The 19,992-nt window shown below is 42.7% G+C and overlaps 1 protein-coding gene across 5 annotated transcripts in view; it reads right to left on the bottom strand.

Moving 5' to 3' along the window:
* tshz2 (teashirt zinc finger homeobox 2) overlaps positions 1-19,992 on the bottom strand; it is a 769,641-nt gene that overhangs the window by 426,604 nt on the left and 323,045 nt on the right. For all 5 annotated transcript variants that reach the window (XM_072514692.1, XM_072514693.1, XM_072514694.1 and 2 more), the window contains exon 2: positions 4,231-7,331. In XM_072514692.1, the coding sequence (XP_072370793.1) occupies positions 4,240-7,331 (3,092 nt within the window). In that variant the 3' untranslated portion in view covers positions 4,231-4,239. The remainder of the gene's footprint in view (positions 1-4,230; positions 7,332-19,992) is intronic.

Genomic DNA, 19,992 nt, shown 5'->3' with positions numbered 1-19,992 from the left:
GCGTGATTTCTCGTTTTTTTTTTTGTTGCGGGGGGGGGGGTTATTGTTTGTAAGGGAGATAAATTGTGTTAAAAAACTTTAATAAATATATTTTTAAAAAAAGATCTTCGCTCTTCACAATTCTGCTCTCTTATGCACCACTGATTTTAATTGCTCCATCATTGACAACTTGCTTCAAACTCTCAAGCTCTGGGATTCCATCCCTAAATCTCTCCACCCTTCTTTCTTACTTCAATACACTCCTTAAAACCTCTCTTTGACCAAACTTTTGCTCATCTAAAATTTCTGAATGTGGCCTGGTGTCAAATTCTGTGTGGTAAATTTCCTTTGAAACACCTTGGAGCATTCTACTATGTTAAACACACCGGGCATGATTCAGCAGACAAATGTTAAAGTACGCTTTTGGGCATGGTTAGCAGGGTGTTTATCGGCGGCAGCAATGGCAAGAAACACCCCGCTATTCAATGACATTTTGCTTTTGTTTGGCCTCGGGGAGTCTCTCCCCACCCAGGCCATACTTTAGTTGATTTCCTGCTGGCGAGCTGTTCCAGCAGGAACGGTTGTTCGCACATCCGGGCGCCATTTTGATCAGCAGCCCCAATCTCACCCCCCTCCCACTTTATCGACCCCCTGGGTCTGACTCCTGGCAGTGCCACCCTGGCACCTTAGCAGCGTCACCCAGGCACCCTAGCAGTGCCAGGGTTGCACTTCCAGGGTGACTGGTGGCACTGACATGGTGCCAAGCTGCTAGTGCCAATGTGCCCAGGTGCCAGGGTAGCACCCTACCCTGTTCCTGACCACCAGGGGATGCCCACCGTCTTGCGAGACCCCCCTCCCCAAGGTGCTGTTATGCTTGGTCCACTTTTTGTGAGCCAGTACTAAACAGTGCCCTGGCGAGGTCTCGTAGGCGCGGTCGTTGAGTAACAGGGTTCTGGGTGAATCCGGAGTCCAGGTATTTAAATGAGTCATTTGGCTCATTTAAACGTTCAGATCTGGATCTCACCCAGTGAGGGCGAGATCCAGATCGCGCTGGACAAGTCGCGATCGGCTCAGCGCAGCACCCGATTTGGGGCTCTTGCGTGATTCACCTGTTGCTGGATTGTGCCCATTATGTAAATGCAAGTTTTAATGTTGTTAGATTGTGAGCATATATTTGACTAAAACATGATTTCTACCATCAATGCCTTTGCAAGGACTCATGGCTCTGTAGTATTCTGGTAAGTTCACTCTTATTGTCTATCATTAGTTGCTCTGAAAAGATGGTGTTGGGCCTTTGCTTGAATCACTGCTGTCCTTGTTATCATAAAGCTCCCAAGAATGATTGATGATGCTTTCAGCTGAGTGCGTTTTGTGATAGTTGTTTACTCGAATGGGAGACTCGATAGCTCACTTCACAGACTGTTAAGAGCGAACCACACAGTGTGAAAATCTAGTGTCAAGGCTGGGTAGGGGTAGTAGGTTCTCTACCCTGAACGACATTAGTGAACTAGTTGGCATTTTATGCGAGAACATGAAGTGCAATTTAGTCAGTTTGAATAAAATACAAGTGCAAGACTTTTGCTTCTTTATATCTGAGCAGGGTAGATTGGGAGGAGCAGAGAAACAAAAACTGGCCCTTCAAATTTAAATTAACAAATTTACGTTCTGGTATCCCAAAACTAAAACTGGTTGAAGTTCATTTTTTTAGATGATGGGCTTTATGATAAACTATATTAGTAACTTCAGCTGTGAGATGATGTTGGTAACAATTGCAGATCTTCTTTTGTTCATAGCCGACCCAGTATAGTTATGTAACTGTTTTTTTGCAGTGACCACAACATTCAAGTATCAGGAAAGAATCTACATTTTAAATGCCCCTTCAGTGTACCATGGATCCTCGACAATGACTAATAGTACATTGCTTATTTTTCCCTCAGGAACAAAATATAAAATCAAACACCTTCTTTATTGTAAGCATGGATTGTGTTAATCAGGCCATGACTCTGAATTTTTTTCTCTGCTTCATTATTTCTAAAACTAAATTAAACACTCATTCCCCAGCCGAACATCATGGGATGACTTCCAATTCACATTTTTAAATGTGTGGCTAACATTTGGCTGACTGGTATGAGCCCCTGCTACACAGTCAGAAATTTTCTGAAACTTTACCACCACAAATTGGACTCTGTCCCCTAATTCCCCAAACCAAACCTACTCCCCTGCCCCTTGCAACCAACGACAGTTACTGGGGAATATCGATTCTCAGCCACAAGGAATTGGGTGCCACCACACCACTGCCGCTCCCCAACCCTCCCTCCACAATTACACTCCTGGATTAGTGATAGTCACCAGGATAAATGCATAATTACTTCTAACAAGGCGGCAGGTGGGATTTCATCAAATTACACTGATTTAAGATCACCAAGAGAACTGATCGTAAAGGTAAGAAATAAAGTTGAAATATTACCTTGATCCCAATTAATCTAATGGCAGATGCCAGTTACTTGGTCACCATTTATCACAACAGCAGGATGCAACAAAATGCAGTGTACCTGTACATTGGAACATTTTACTCTTCTAATTGATAGGACAAGGTGACTCACCCAACGTAATTAAAACTAGGCAGAATACAACAGAACTTGAAACGGCCAAATTTGGATAAGTTTACACTTAGAATCAATCTGTTTCTCACCCACTTTGGATAAAAATACTTCAGCAAAAACCTTTTTATTACATTTACTGGATCACATGGTGAGCTCGAGCCAGGTTATATAACACAATAGAAAGTTGGACACAGTGGATGTATTTTGACCGTTTCAAATAATGTCATACCTATGTAACATATCGTGTTTATGTGTCGAGCTCTCTATTTTTGTTCTCGTCTAAAGGATCAGGCCAATTTTACTCTATCCATCAAAGGGCTTAGCGCTAAAATCTGACAGATCTTTCTATAATACACTTCTGAATGTGAAAAGGATTTAGTTTATTTTCACAGTAGACTGCTTTTAAATGGTAAATATTTTTGCTGCACTTGTACGATTTCAAAGGCTGGGGTTTTTCAGTCCCACAAGTGATGGGCACCGTTGTGGGCAGGTCAGGAAAATTTGGACAAGGCCGCTCCCCAAATTTCCCTGCCACGCCTGTGATGACGCCCATGCATGAAAAAGTGATTCTAATTTAATTTAAATGAATATTTTCAAAATTATACAATGCACTGTTATCTCCATCATTTTTTTAACATCAGCTCGGGCAAATTTGCACTTTATCAATAGATTTTTGTTTACCAAGGACAATGTAGAATGGGTTTGTGTTCTGAAAAACACCACAGATTCAGTAAACAAAAGCTCAGCTTCATTACTATGCATCAGAATGATTTTAAGACACAAAAAACATACCCGTTCCCAGCAACACATTTTATCTTATTAAGAATATTTATGTAATAAAAAACATAAGATAAAAAGTGCAAGATTTTGTGTTGTACCCATAGCTGTTAAACTGATTCTGAAACACTCTCTGTGCAGTCAACCCATAATGGGATGGAAACGCTCAGCACCAGAAGCACAACATGGGCTGCTAATTAATCAGCAACCTGTTTTACACCCAATTCTCTTTCTTATTGAAGTCAAATAATAAGAAAAGCAGGCACAGTGTAAAACAGGGTGCTGATCCATTATAGCTCATCTGGATCTACTGGCTTGAGCAATTTTACACCAACTGTTTTAAATGTTGATAAGTACATTTTCAGCATTTCAGACGTACTGTAATATGTTAGCATTCAAACTACTGAGGAAATTTTCAAGAAGTCTCAACAATTGCTATTGTAAATAGATGGAATTATCATATACATCAAAAACAGCAGAAACATGATTGAATTTCTTTAACATTAAAAAGGGTGGTTTTATTACGCTGACTGAGAAATAAACAGCTCGATGCACTATTCAAAATTTCACTAATGTCCCAAACTTCTCAGGCATATATATATATATTTTTTTAAAAATCGATCCAAAATACAATAAGCCACCTTCAATCAAGATGATGGCATTGGTCTCAGGTATAAATGTCCCTGCTGAATGAATGGATATCCAGGGTTTTAAGAATTAGAAAATATAACTAATTTTTGTTAAGGGCCTATTGTTTCTTTTGACCACTGAACTTTTCTAGTGCACAGTTAATATAATGTACAAAGACTCACCTTCCCAATATGATTTAAACAACTACTTTAAATAGAATAGGAGGAGTTTTGATGCTCACCTTGAGTTGTTACTCTTCTTCTAGTTCTGTTACATACTGCGAATGATTCTCTGGTGACTTGCCATGCGTTTTGCTGAGGTGCAGTTTTACTGCGTGCTTGCTAGCAAAAGTTCGATTGCACAGATTACACTGGAATTTGCTGCCTGTGTCCTCATCTGCTACCAACGGCCCTGTTGACTTCTCAGATGTCACCTTTGACACTTCTTGCTCCCCTCTGGCATGCTGTACAGAAACCTTTGCCATATCTTTCATAGTGAAGCCCAAATGGGATTCTAAATGACCAATATATATGGAAGGAGTCCTAAACTGGGAGGCACAATCATTGCAGTAGAAAATTGGGTGTCCTGTGTCTAAGTTCTTAAGGAATTTTGTTCCACCTGTCTTTCTTAGTTGATATTTTACATTGGCAAGCCAGTGACTTATGGTGGTCATGGTGAGTCCAGTAAACTTTGAAATATGCATGCGGTCTTGTGGACCTAGATCTGATAATAGATATTTGCCTTCACCTGTCTGCCAAAGACTGGCAGCAAATTGGGCCTGCAGAATGAGAAGATGCTGGGGATTCCAGTTTGACTGCCTACCTTTTCTTTTCTGAACTGGTAAAAATTCCATTGACACATCTTCAAAGCTCCTCACATCGGTCTCCAACCTCTCTGTTGTCATCTTTGATGAGGTAGAAGGTTTTGGTGTTGTACCTTTCGGGAGGACCTTTACCATGTCAGCAATATCAGATAAAGCATGTTTGGAAGGCAATGAAGTAAAGGATTTGACCGCGTTTGATTGGGCAGTTTTGTCACTCTTCGATTTGGTGAGATCTATTGGTTGATCGCTGCTTTCATAGTAATATCGATCAGCAAGACTAGATGGTTTTACTAAGCTTGGCGGTGAAGCTGATTTCTCCAACAAACTTTTATTAAGTCTACATAACATAGTTACAGGGTCTGAGTTTGAATTAAGGGGCTTGGCAGCTTTGCCAAGATGAGTGTTCATGATAGATTGCAATGCACTAAGTGGACTGACAGAGAGTTGCTCAGATGGGTGGTCTGTGATAACAGTCATTCCAGAGCAACCATTGGCTAATGAGAAGTTTGGAGATCCAGTTTCACTTTTTATAGGCCCCTTCTTGAAGCTTTCCTTTGCTTCTTCAGCATCTTTCAAACCAGGTGAATGTGCTCTTGGAAGATCAGGGGGAGTCTCTGTTTTTATTGGGTTTTCACTTTCCATCTTACATGGTGAAACTATCCCAGATTGAAGATTTAACTTTGGATCCTTTTTCTCAATATCGCTTTCTTCCAATTTGGACGAAAGCTGTTCATGAGAGGGACTAATCGGCTCTTCCTTAATTTGATCATTGTTGGGTTGAAGGGGTTGGTTTTGGCTACTTGTAATAACAGAGAAATACCTGACTTTTGGAGCTATTGGTTTCAGGTTTGGTTTAACTTGTAATATTTGAGTACCAAGTTGCAAAGGTTTAATAATCCCTGGAAGCTGATAGGCAGCATGGATACTAGGATAAGCACTCCAGCTCGGGCTCCCAGTTTGGGCTTTGTTGATGGCTGAAGTAACAGTATTTTCAAGTGATTTAAGAATATCACCATCCACCTTTGAGCTCTCTTCTAGATCTTCTTCTCTTATGTACTGATACTGAAGAGTTGGATCAAAGATTTTCTCTGAGTTGTCATCTTTGCAATCATCTTTATCTTTATGTTGTTTCTCCATATCTTCTGTTATGATTTGCTTCTCTTCAAGGGTTTTGGTATCTTCTGATACCGATGGTGTTAATGCATCTGGAGGCAATTTGCTGACTGGTGCCAAAGGTTGAATCTCATTCGATGGTCCTTCTGTGACTGACTGTGCTTTGTCCACAGCCAAAGGGTCAAAAACAATCTGTTTTCCCTTTTTTGATGCAGAGTTTGTTACCTTAAGAAAGTGCCCTGTTACCATCATATGAGCTGTGAGCTGCTGTAATGTATCATGGGAGCTTCCACATTCCATGCACTTCAAGATTTGAGACTTACAGGCTTCAAATTGCCAGGTATAACTGGCACCATTTTGATAACCATAGCGATTGTTAGATGACACATAGGGGTTGGAATTCTTTTGCGCTTCACCTGCAAATGTCCCTGCAACTCCAGTTGTTGAATCCGGTGAACAAGGCTGGTTAACTTCATGCTGGACTCGTTTTTTAGAGGGTGGGACTAACTTTGATCCGATAGGTGGCATTGGTTCCTTCAGAGGCACTTTCTGGTAATGTTTTGTTTTAATCATATGGACACTCAAATCTTGAAGGGAATCAAATGAGTGACCACAGTACATGCACTTTAAAACTTTCTGGGCATCGTGCATTCCATCAATATTCTGCGAAGCCCTTTTTCGTGACTTTGTCCAACTGCTGCTACGGTCCACATTTTTCCCATGGTTATCATCTTGGTAATGTCCTGTATCATTCATGTGAACAGTTAGCTCTACCAAAGTGTCATATGCTGCACTACATTCCCGGCAGCGAAACCTACTGGCACCGGTGAAAACAGTTCCAAATAACTTGTTATTTTGCCTGTACAACTGCACTGAACTGAAAAGATTTGGTTTAGGCATTGGCCTGCCAGAGGATGTCTGTTGAAATGTTTTGGATAATGCATCTTGGTGCCAATCAAAACTACTTTTGGTGCTTTCATTGCTGCTTTTGCAGCTTGTCCTTTCAGTCTTTGATTGTTTGAGGTCAAATCCCAGACTTGACCAATATGAATCGGATAGAAAGCTAGCATAAACAGCTCTCATTGCTCCTAAACTGTTCTGTTGGCCATTCTTTATCTCTCCATTTGATTGTTCTTCCTTTTCCTGCCCATCCCGGGAAGAAATACTTTTAAAATCAGCCAATCTGTCGCTGGTATCACTTATATGTGATTCACACTCTGCATCCTGATTGGACATTGCACTGACTGGAGAATTCTGGTAGCTGTAACTGCCTTTGCTTTCCTCCTCTTCTTCCTCTTCTTCTTCAGTGCATATGTAACCATTGCCTTGTACCTCCTCAGCAGAAGGGCTGGCATCTTCTCTTACGCCCAATTCTCCAGTCTTTAGGTCTTCCTCTGGGACATAAACTGAAATGTAAAGAAATATTGAAACTGTAATCAGCAGAAATTGAACTTGAACAACAATCAGTATCACTGACACAAAATTGGATTCTTTCCTACACCTTCCCCAATAATCTTCAGCCTAACTTTCAACACTGGCTGCATTACATCTTTATCTTCTGCACATCTGCTGAACAAGCCTTTACCCTCATTCACTTCTCAGCAAGTGCATTGTTCTCCTCTTAGTGCAAAGCCTCCGTATTCATGCAAGGACAAATGTTCATTTCGTGGATTTGATCGCAAGAAATGAGAGAGAAGGCAGATTCAAATTATTTCTCTGTAAAAGAGCAATGAATGAAACATAATGTTGCTTGAAGAAAAAATACTTATTTCACGGAAGTTCTGCATTCTACATCGATTTTTTTTTGTTGAAGATATTTTGCTTATTGATTAAAGGCAACAAAAGCTAATATTTCACTGCATACTATTAAAATTTAGTTTTTCACTTCCCTGGTCAGTTTTGTCTCAATACGATGAGGGGTGTCAATGGCAATTTGTACACCATCATCATCAAGCATTTTCGGGCCAGGTACAGTATGACCAAATGCAAACCAGAGCTATCGCTTTCAATGACATGGCCTGACCTTGATGTCAGAACTGATCTTCTGACTACATCAATGTGATATACGTGGTGTAATTATATTTATCATAGCCGTATTTATTTAACCAGTTTGCCCAATATATATTTTTATGCTTGTTTCTCACACCGGTCAGTTGAGTGATTTTGTTTGCTGTTGTCTAGAGTTCCAGAAAGGAATGTAATAAGGACAGTTTTCTCTTGCAGTTGATTATTGTTACTGGCAGCAAAGACAAAATTGCAGACATTACTGGAGTACCAATGGTAAATTAAGGATTGTCTCCATGACAATCATGATTTGCCAACCCAGCTTCAGCAATAATTAAATATGAGCTTCTGAACAAAAGCAGCAAAATTTCAGGTGGCAACACTATCTGAGAGAGGGTTCTGCTAGCATTAGAAACTATGGCACTGATATTCAGTGCTTACATTTTGGATGGACATGGTTGCTCTGATCTTAACTTAGGGCTCAAGGCGAGCAATAAACTCCAGTAAAATGAAGCATGCGAGATTTTGACTCTGGCCTCATCTGCATAGCCTCAGTCCAGCTCCCATTCAAAGTTGGCAGGATGTGGTGATGAACCAGCAGTCAGGAAGGGAATTACCAAAGCAACGATCAAACACACAGGTAAGATACCAGCAGAGGGTCCTTACAGAGTTCGACTTCTCTTACCACTAGTTTAGCTTGGTGGGAAAGCCACAACTACTATTCTGCACAGGCCTTGGGTTAAAATAGCGATTGGATATTATAATTGAAGTCCAATATGTATATTTGCAGAAGGACTTTGCATGTTTTGTCCTTCCAGTCTGCTCCGAAAAACAGGTTGAAACTGGAATTTGCGTGAAGACAATTGGCCCTCAAAATTTAAGTTTCACGTGTGATCTTAACCACCCGCCAGGGTGTTAAGCTGTCAACACAGCTGTTCAAATGTTCCAGAGATCTCACTAGTATCATGAGTGATGCTGCTCCAGTCATAATACTGTGGAGCACTAACAGCCACATTTGCTCTGATGTGATAGGCAATAGACTCATGAGTGGAGGGGCCATTTGATGTTCAATTTATAGTTGTACCAAGTTGTTGGCTCTTTTGTATCATGGGCATCTTATTATTAGGAAAACACAATTTGTCAAAATGATTTCATGCAAGATTCATACAGCTAGCAAAGAAGGATTTATTTTGTGGTCTGTACTGTGTTGTAACACAGCTTTTCGGAATTATTTAAATGTATGGTTTGTGATATACTGAATTATCTAACTGTTAAAATTTGGCACATCACGATGTTTAAAACATACTTTTGAACCTAACTTTGTTCAGACTATAAAATGAGTAGCTGTCCCTTTAAAGCATAACATTATTTCAATACGTTGTACTGAATTACTGGCCAGAATATTCTGTTGTGGAGTCTACGTTAGGTGCTGCGTGAGCAAGTGAGTGTGTTTTCCATTGGGGGTAAGGGATTGAGAGAAACCTACTTTATTATAGGTAATAAAGGTTTAAGGGAAGAAATGATTTAGGGACATTATACTATTAAAAATTACATATTAAGCCATGACAGCAGAAAATGCTGAGAGAGCATCGAAAAGATCTGATAAGGAAGTCAGTATTCAAACTGACTAGCCATTTTGCAGAATAGACTCATTGTTATCATTACTGGGCAAACATCCCAGCTCTCGAGAATATGGTGGGAAAACAGGTCGTCCGATCACACCATATTATAGAAACATAGAGAAGTTTTCCCATGCCATATTATCTCTTAAAACTTGATAGACAGACATTTTGGTCAATTAGATGAATAATAATTATTTTAACCCAATCACAGACAGACAGAAACCTAAAAAAGATTATGATTTCCTTATGAGATAGAGGGAGAACCTTTTTTGCTCTCTCCAAATTCAGCTCTCATCTCTCTCTCTCTCTCTCTCTCTCTGAATTCATCTTTAACCTAACCTTTGTAACCTATTTCTACTTTGCTCTGCAAACAGCTATTTACTTTTGTTTCATTTTTGTATTGTGCATTTTGATCTGAAGAAATTACGCTGAACTGAATTGTATCTTGAATTCAACTCAACTATCTGTATTTGCGTTGGACACACAATTTTTTAGATTCTGTATTTGTATAAAATTTGACTTGATCAATAGACTTTGAACCGGACATAAATAAAGATATACTTGACTTCACCCAAGAAGCTCAGTCTCGAGTTCTGTAAGATTGATATATAGTGCGGCGATATATAAATATATTAATAAAATACAGATCCATCAGGGGAGAATGGCTGACAACACACAATCTTGTGCTACTCAGTTCATTACATATGCATCTGCGAGGGGCTCGCAGATTCCTAATGTGGGTTGGGCAGGAAGTCATCATTCTCGATGTTACCTCATGGGATTGACGGTTCCAAATTTGAAACACAGAAAATAGGAGCAGGAGGAGTCATTTGGCCCTTTGAGCCTGCTCAACCATTCATTATGATCATGGCTGATCATCTAACTCAATAGCCTGATGTCACTTTCCCCCCATATCCTCTGATCCCCTTCGCGCCAAGTACTATATCTAACTGATTCTTGAAAACAGAGTGTTTTGGTCTCAGCCACCTTCTGTGGTGGCGAATTCCACAGACCGACCACGCTGAGTGAAGCAACTTCACCTCATCGTAGTCCTAAATGGTCTATCCCTATCCTCAGACTATGTCCCCTGGTTCTGGACACACCCACCATCGGGAACATCCTCTTGCATCTACTCTTCCCTTTTATAGGTTTGAAGGGCATTCGGACAGCCTGCACCATCCCTTCCACCTTTGCCCGGCCAGTGCTCCACCCTTCCTTGCTTTCATCCCTTCCTTGATCATCCTCCATGTAAATTGCACTGCCACCAGTCGGTCTCACGCATTGGTTGCCATTTAAAAATGCTCCACAAAGAGGACAATGCAGTGGCAAACCACTGTTTATCATCAAAGACATCTATCCCGCCAGGTGCACAACACTTATGTGCAGTCATGAATGTGAATGTTCTAATTTTCCGTTCATGGGGAACTTGGTTTGGAACTTAAGTTTCCAGCAAGGTGGCCTTTTAAATCAGCATGCAAGACATGCTAATGAATGCAAAAGGGCATCCTGACACTGTTTGTCGGGAGCTGGACCTGCCTTTAAAGTCCCAAAACAGAACTTCTGGAATATACCCTTTTGTCGAGAAACTGATTTCTGGGCTCATGGCAAATTTGGTTCTCTCCCCCCCCCCCACCGATCCCGACCCACCCACCAAGCTTCCAGTTACTTGTGGGACCAGAAGATTCCACCTGCTGAGTCCAGAATATATACTGACAATTGACGCTGCGGATAGTGAATGTGTCTGCTTAAGGTTTTTTCTTCAACAAAGCCAAGGCTGAGATAGCACAAAGTGCTTGAGACCACTGTACACGCAAGTTTCGCTCAAAAACATCTAAGAAAACAATGGCACCAGACTTAATGTTTCATCAATATTTTAACAATAGCCTCAAGAAAAACTGAAAGTACAGTGTTCATTTATCCTACGCAGAGCTGAAATGGAATGGACATTGATCTGACAGTCAGTCATTTCACCTCCCATCAAAACTTTACTTGACCTAACATTAATCCTTCAACTTCTTTCATAAGATCCTTCATTTTGTGTTTTGTTACAGCACCACGACCACATTTAAACATATTTGGTTCTTTCCTTCATCAAAGTTGTAGATCCAATAGGTCATTTCAAAATAGAGGTTAGGTTGCTTAAAGGGAAAAGTCGCAAAAGGGCAATATCATTGTCTTTTAAGTTAAAGCTCTACAGCAACTCACATGTAGATCTGTGCGCAATCATTATCATTTGAAATTATTTTGAATAAATGGACCGACAAGAAAGTCTGTACAGTTCGGCCATGTTGACCAGCAGTGTTGTGCCATGATCAGTGAATGGTGGGAGAGGGAGTAGACAGAGAATGATCTTCTTTTCAATTTCCTCTTCCCATGAAAAAGGGAAAAAGAAGTCTGGTGACAACCAGAACAAAGCTGGTTTGATTGCCAATTGAAAGTGATGTGAACTGAGATGCTCTGAATGGGAGCCTAGCGTTTGATTATAAGTCTCTGCACAGAATACATTTGTGGGCCACATACATGATTAAACTGAATATATTCAATTCTTCAGAATTTTCAATTACTACAGATTTTGAACAGACCAATAAAAAGTGATACTGCCTCTTAAATTCACATTATTTTAGTTCTGAACCATTTTGATTTATTTTAAGATATAAAATGGAAAGATTTACAATTTAAGGTGTAGAGATTGTAGTCATCCCTCTTCAAATTTTTATTCTGCTTCATTAAACTTTCTCAAAAAACCTTGCTACATCTTCACTTTGTTTTCACCCATCTTTCTCCTGTGAGTGACTGTGCTTTATTAATTTGAACTAAGCATCATTCAGAATTAATTAATCTTGTGTTAATATCAGATAAAATGATATTTTCAGAACTGAATTATTAATAAAACTCAACTAGCTGAATCTGGCAACAGTATTTCACATATTTCATCCACTGATAAATGCTTCATCTTCTTGGAAATACTGGATGATTTGTTCAACTTTCAAAATACTTTCATCACAGAAATTACTTGCAAAAATTGCTTGTGGGAACTTACAAGACAGAGGGAAAGAGTTCAGTCTAGAAATTTAATGATGCCACTTGTAAGCAGGTGTCTAAGTGTCTAATATAGTGGGCAGTGTGTCTGTACACATTCTATGCCAGAAGAATGCTACATGGCATATTGATAAAGGCTGCAGGTCCATGGCATAGGCCTGAAAACTGTAGTTTTCAGATGAAAATAGGGACTTTTTGTAGATATTTGAGGCCTCCATCCCCAAAAGCAGGCCACCCCGAATGCAGCTGTCGTTGGGTTGCCTGGCTCAGGATGACCACATCTACATGCATCATTAGTGGTGAATCTGCTCAAGGCCACCAACAAAAAGATAAGTTAAAAAAAAGTGTTTACCTCACCATGCAGTCATGACCACTATTGCAGGCCGCACCTGGCCCTCGCCTGATCGCGAACCCTTCCTGACTGCTCAGCTCCCAATGACCCCCTCTCCACCCCTCCAGATTGCATTTTAACTGTAGGCTGCCGAAGGGGAGGGAGCAGCCCCAATTTAATTCTCATTAAGACGGTCTGAAGGTCCGTCGCAATACATGCAAATTAGGCCTGAGGGTTTGGCCTGTTCTTTGTTCTTTATAATCATATTTCTGATGCTATGACTCAACATACACGATGAAGAGCAATCAGGCGCTAACAATTCTCCAAGATGACCAAGATGGGATTTTGAGCTGATTTGCAGTTCAGCCCACACTTGGTGCAAGGTGTCATATTGGTAAAAAAGTTGAAGCTTGGTCCACAGTATCATCTTTCGGAAGGGCTTTCATAAATTAACGCACAACAGGCATGAGACTCACTGGTCTGTAGTTTTGAGGCTACTTTCAACCCATTAAAAAGAACAGGAGTAATGTCCACCTTTCTCCAGACTCCAGGGGCTGGATTCTCCGTCCTGTCAGATTTCTGGTGTGGCACACTGGTGGGATGCTCCGTTTCGCCGGCTGGTCAATGGGGTATCCCCACGCTGTCGGGAAACCCTGGGCTGCCGGCAAAACGGAGCATCCTGCCGGCGGAGAATCCAGCCATAGGCATCTTCCCCAAAGTAATCAGTGTGGTCTGGGAGTGTACGTAGTTTTCACTGCACACTGAAATTGATAGGAATTGCTGGAGATCAGTTTGAAGAAGATAAATTTAAGAGCTAAACATATAGGGCTGGATTCTCCAATTCTGAGGCTATGTCCTCACGCCTGCGTGTAATGGTGGCGCTTTACGCCATAAAAAATGGTGGAAAACAGCCACCTATTCTCCGTTTGGTAGGGGCTAGCATGCAGGCAGCGTAGAGCACCCTGCTCTAGCTGCTGATACGGCCCGGAGAATTGCTGGGTCTGTGGCCGCGGGCCGGAGGCTGCAGCGGCCGTGCAACGCTACATGACGGACGTTGCTTGCGGACCCGGCCCGCAAAATCATGCCCCCACTTTGGCCGGCTCGCTAACCCCAGACCATCCTCCACAGTGCCCCAGCCCATGATAAAGTCCCCCCCTGTCCGCAGATCAGCCCACCCTGATTGTGGTGGCGCGGGACTGAGTCTGTAACCGCCAACCCAAGTTCCCGGCGGATGAGACCACACACGACCGACGCCATTGGGAACTCGGCCAGTTGGGGGCGGAGTATCGGGGGCGGGCCTCAGGAAATGTTTGGAGGCCGTCGATGCAAAGCATGGCATATTCTCCAAGTACGCCGCTTCATGAAAGCGGCGCCGCCCCCAATTCGGTCAGGAACTTTGATTGTCCAGCCGATCGCAGAACGCGATTTTGCCGTCAGCGACTAGAGAATCCAGCCCCTGCTGTTTTGTTAAAACGGTTTATAAATTAAAGTACTTAACCCAGATGAATATTTTGTAGGTGACAATGTAAAATAGATAATCTTGTTTGGAAGTATGGGAAAAGCAAAAATTAGGAAATATCATTATCACGAGAGGATTCACCTCATGCTCGCTAATATTATTCCATAAACTATGACATCATCACAAATGCCTCTTACTTTACATTCTCCTCATTGTTCTTCCTGTATCCTGCTTGATTTCCATTAATACCCTGATACCCAATGATACTATTCCCCCTATATTCTATATCAGCATCACAAACCACTGAACTCAAGGTTAGTTGATGCTGAACTGCATCACAGTCCAGTCACTGTTCTCCATTCCCTATAAGGCATACAGATGCGTTTAGTCAATCTGAACAGTCAAAATGGCCAAAATTCACAGATCTTTTATTTATTCAGGCCATTAATATGGTTCATTTAATTTTCCTCTGCCTTTTCTTTCTTTGTGCTCTTAGCCACTATTTCCACGGTCTTTGGGAGAGGAAAGATGGTTAAAAAATGATGCTGATACTCTAAATTTATGGGATGGCAAGGAGGGAAAAAAGGATCCGTGTGTGTTGGGGTAAATATCTTCGATGAGATAGTCAAGTTTGAAGCAGAACAGTTCTAGAAAACAGATCAACCTTCAAGACAGGATGAAATTATTTCAAGAAAATGTGCAGGATACACAGCTTTATTTTAGTCTTGCAATTTAGTGGCTAGGGATCATACTGGTCATTTTAATTTTGTTATATGATGGGCGGGATTTTCCCACCAGCCTGCTACGTATTTTTCAACAGTGGAAGCGGCCCGTCAGCAGGATGTACCGGTCCCGCCATTGTCAACAGGATTTCCTCGTCGCCAGGAAACCCGAATGCCAGCGTGGGACCGAAATTTCCCGCTGGTGTGAGCAGCCGGTAAATCCTGCCCAATATTATCCCTCACATGAAGGGATTGAAATGGATTGAGACTTTTCATGGGACCTGAAATGCAGGCCACATAAGGAGCACCCTACCCAACCCAGAGACCCAGCTCACACTGAAATTGGGAAAGCTGCCGGAATCGGTCATACCTGTATTGGGATATCGGATGCTGTGGAGTTATGGGAGCACTCATGATCTTAAAAATGAGTCAGGTATTTATTTAAACAAGAAAGACAAAGCAGTATTTCCACGACAAGTATTTTTTAATGTGCAAAAATGTTTGCTAGGTTTGAGTTTCTGAACAGATCTAAATGAGCTAAATTTAATGTACCACAAATTAAGCCCACGCAGCATTAATGTATAGTGCAGTCATCCCATAAACGTCATGGCATTTGTAATAAATGTCACCAGAAAAGATGGCAGTAAGACCAAAACAGCTATCATCTTTTTATTTGAATATAAAAATGACAGTGCTGCAATCAAATCGAATTCTTAAAAATGAAATTGCACTGGTACTTTGCAAAATGAATCTCTCATTTTGGAATATACCAGAGATTCCAAAAAGATTGTTGCCTCTAGATTTTCTGAGTAATTCTAGCCCACTTGCCAGGGCAGAACTGATCATTGTTTGCTGCATGTTACTGATGTTAAAGAATGGAAACATACAAAAGCTGATTCTCCAGCTAGGTGTGCTCATTCTTTTAAAAATGTGTCAATAGGACTCCTGTCTCAGACAATCAAGGAGAAATTAAATTAACTCGTACAAATTTGACAGCATGTTCTCAATTATGTAGTAGGCCCCAAAAATTAATTACTCCCTTCCAATTTCTTTCTTTGCTTTAAAGCATGAAATGATTTATGTAACAGGAATGATTCTATTATAACAGTAGCAGCTAAGTTTATACCATACTTTACAGTCTAATGAATTCACTGTTGATTCTGCTTGATGCATCATGCTAACCGTCACTGAGTGAACTACCCTGGTTCTTCTTGATGTGAACTGACTCAATCCAATGAGCCAGGAGCCAGGACTGAGCCATTAAAATTATTTTGCATGTGTAAATCAATAGAATGTGTGTCATTTAACTATGATGTACCATAAGTGTAGTAAATGCTTACTGTAGAGAGAGAAACAAACTACATTGACACTGCATAGCGAGACCAGTAATCCGAACTATTCTGGGCAAGATGAGGTAGCTTGGTGGTTTTGTATTGTAATCATTATAAACCAAAAAGCAGTGGGAGGAGTTACAATAGATTGCATGAAAATATTTAGCTGAATCAGACAGTTATACCAAACTTAATAAATTATGCGAAATTAAATTATTTAAAAAAAACTTTTGTCAAACCAGGGAAATTAGTGTCCATGCACAGCAGTTTTTTATTTAAAATTTTCCATTCATACATTTCATTAATAGCATATTCAAAGATTAGGGCTGGCTTATTGCTGCAATAGTCCTCAAATACTACTACACTTCCTGAAATAAACCCTAAACTTCAATAAGCATATTAAATATAACGTTAATTAAAAATACAAGTAAGCACACTTGTACCCAGCATCTGCACTCTTTTGCCTTTGTACTTTTCTGCTTACTCTGTCATCTCTCCTATTTTCTCTTGCATTTCCCTCTGCCATTTTTAATATTAATTTTACCCTTTTCGATATAATTTATCCATTTTTAAAATGAGCTGACAAGGCTCATTTTAAAATCGTTCCTGCATCTTTTCTTCTCTTTCTTAGTATCCTTTTGCCATGTTGGAGATCAGAGGGTGAGATCCACTGGCCACGTTGCGCCCGAAAGGCAGCGTAGCCGGGAGATGCCGGGAGATCCCTCTTCTGGGATCTACCTGGCTCACCACACCTCTTGAGATCTAACATAAATCTGCATATTAGAGTGAGACAGCTAGCATCAGTCGCTGCAAGTAGGTGCGCAGGTGCACCAGGCAGTAAAGAAGGGAAATGGCATTTTGGCCTTCATAGCGAGAGGATTTGAATATAGGAATTGGGGTGTTTTACTGCAATTGTACAGGGCATTGGTGAGGTCACACGTGGAATAGTGTGTGCAGTTTTGGTATTCTTGCTCTGGAGGGAAGCAGCAAAGGTTTACCAGGTTGATTCTTGGGATGGCACGATGGTCAGATGAGGCGAGACTAAGTTGGTTAACATTATTTTCATTGGAGTTTAGAAGAGTGCAAGGGGATCTCATAGAAACTTATAAAATTCTAGCAGGACTAGAACAGGGTAGATTCATAAACAATGTCCCGATGGTGGGGGAATCCAGAACCAGGGGCGGGATATTGCCGGGGGCTGGCGTGAATCCCGCCCCCGCCGGTTGCCGAATTCTCCGGCACCGGATATTCGGCGGGGGTGGGAATCACGCCGGTTGGCGCCCCCCCCCCCGGGCGATTCTCCGGCCCGCGATGGGCCGAAGTCCCGCTGCTGGAATGCCTGTCCCGCCGGCGAGAATCAAACCACCTCTCTTACCGGCGGGACAAGGCGGCGCGGGCGGGCTCCGGGGTCCTGGGGGAGGGGGGGGGGGCGTGGGGCGATCTGGCCCCGGGGGGTGCCCCCACGGTGGCCTGGCCCGCGATCGGGGCCCACCGATCCACGGGCGGGCCTGTGCCATGGGGGCACTCTTTTCCTTCTGCCTTTGCCATGGTCTCCACTATGGCGGAGGCGGGCGGAAGAGACCCCCTCCACTGCGCATGCGCGGGGATGCCGTGAGCGGCCGCTGACGCTCCCGCGCATGCGCCGCACGGCAAAGTAATTTCCGCGCCAGCTGGCGGGGCACCAAAGGCCTTTCCCGCCAGCTGGCAGGGTGGAAATCAGTCCTGCGCGGGCCTAGCCCCTCAAGGTGAGGGCTCGGCCCCTCAAGATGCAGAGAATTCCGTACCTTTGGGGCGGCGCGATGCTGGGCTGATTCGTGCCATTTTTGGCGCCGGTCGGCGGACATCGCGCCGATTGCGGAGAATCCCGCCCCAGGTGTCATAGTTTGATGATAAGTGGTAAACCTTTTAGCACTGAGGTGAGGAGAAATTTCTTCACCCAGAGTCGGTGAATCAGTAAAATTCGCTACCACAGAAAGTAGTTGAGGCCAAAACATTATGTAATTTCAAGAAGGAGTTAGATATAGCTCTTGGGGCTAAAGGGCTCAAGGGATATGAGGGGGAAGGCTGGATCAGAAATTGATGATCAGCAATGGTCAGAATGAATGGTGAAGCAGGCTTGAAGGACCGAATGGCCTCCTCCAGCTTCTATTTTCAATTTATGTAATATGCACTCCCATGATCTAGCCAGGCATTGCTACCTAATCCCCTCGCCTCGGAGGCCTTGGGCGAGTGTCTTTCAGTTCTGGTCTCCACAAACGGATGGAAAGGCACACATGGGGTTCTCCCAGGGGATCGGAGGCCCCAATGTGCTTGCCTTCTGGGCAGGGTAGCACCCTGACACTACTGGTGCCACATGGGCACACTGGTACTGCCAAGGTGCCCAGGTAGCATTGTCAGGGTTCCAGGCTGGCAGTGTCAAGTTGCCAAGCTGATATTTTTCCTGCAACGGAGATTGGACCTGTGGTGCCCTGCACTGATGAGTGCCCCCTCCCCAGGTCCCCCTTAGGTGAGTTGGGGCTGGGGTCGAGTGGGGGGCGAGGTCGGTTTCCTCCTGCACCGAGGCGTCCAAGTGAGCGGAGCTCCTCAGTGCGGGACTAAGTGCGGCCTCGGCCGCGTGTTCATTGCTGAGGTCCCCGATCTACCCAAGTGGCCGTTCGAGTACATCCAGCTAATAGTGCGCTTGGGTCTCTGCTTGGGTAGATCGCGCCCAGAGTAAATTTTTAAAATCTGTTTTTGTTATTTACAGAACAGTCGTTCCGAATATCGTGTTTTTTATGCAATCCAAACCCCAAATGTGCAGACTGGCATGAGCAAATTGCAGATAAACACAGATCAAACTCATCCAAGATACTAAGAGGTGCATTGAGTCTGCATCTTTGTCTTATTTTTGATGAGGCTTATTTCCTGGACGAGTCTGTTACAAGAACTTTACCGTACCCCACTGTTTTATCCAACCTTTATGTCTATAACATATGACGTGAATTACAGGGCGCCGTTGATTCGCATTAGGCGGGACTTCTGCCCCTCACGGAAGCATGTCCGTCTTAGAGAGCTGCCGGACAATCAGATTGGCCTGCTGCCCTTCTGCACAAACGCTGCATTGGCTAAAAGAGGAACTGTACTCAACCAGCCTGAGACCAGGAGAGCAAGAAGTCAGCAAGAGGCCCAAATATCGGTATTACGCTGGCATGTATTTCCTGTAGGATCCTCCACTAGTGCCTGCAGTGGTGGATTAGGAAACCTGCTGAAGGTGTGAAGCTCCTTTGCATCCCGCTCATGAGGTGCAGATGAAGGCCTCATTACCCATGCTGTGGTGCCAGCAGGAAAACATGCCTGTGCAAAACACATCTGGAAAAGCATGGCGCTTGGTGTCTGGATTCACCTGAATAATGCATGGGGCTGCCTCTGTATTTCAGATTGCAGGCCGTCAGCAACCCTGGATCCTGGAATATTAGAGCAGTGAGCATCTACAGGTGGGCCTTGCAGATGGAGCCCATCTTCCAGCCTCAGAATATTCATGGAGATCCTCCCTTCTTTCATCAGTAGTGGGTGAGTGATG

Source organism: Scyliorhinus torazame, chromosome 8, assembly GCF_047496885.1.
Source record: "Scyliorhinus torazame isolate Kashiwa2021f chromosome 8, sScyTor2.1, whole genome shotgun sequence".
In the NCBI taxonomy this organism is placed as follows: domain Eukaryota; kingdom Metazoa; phylum Chordata; class Chondrichthyes; order Carcharhiniformes; family Scyliorhinidae; genus Scyliorhinus; species Scyliorhinus torazame.
Note: the sequence above shows the minus strand (reverse complement) of the source record. Positions and strands in the feature narration are given on the sequence as shown.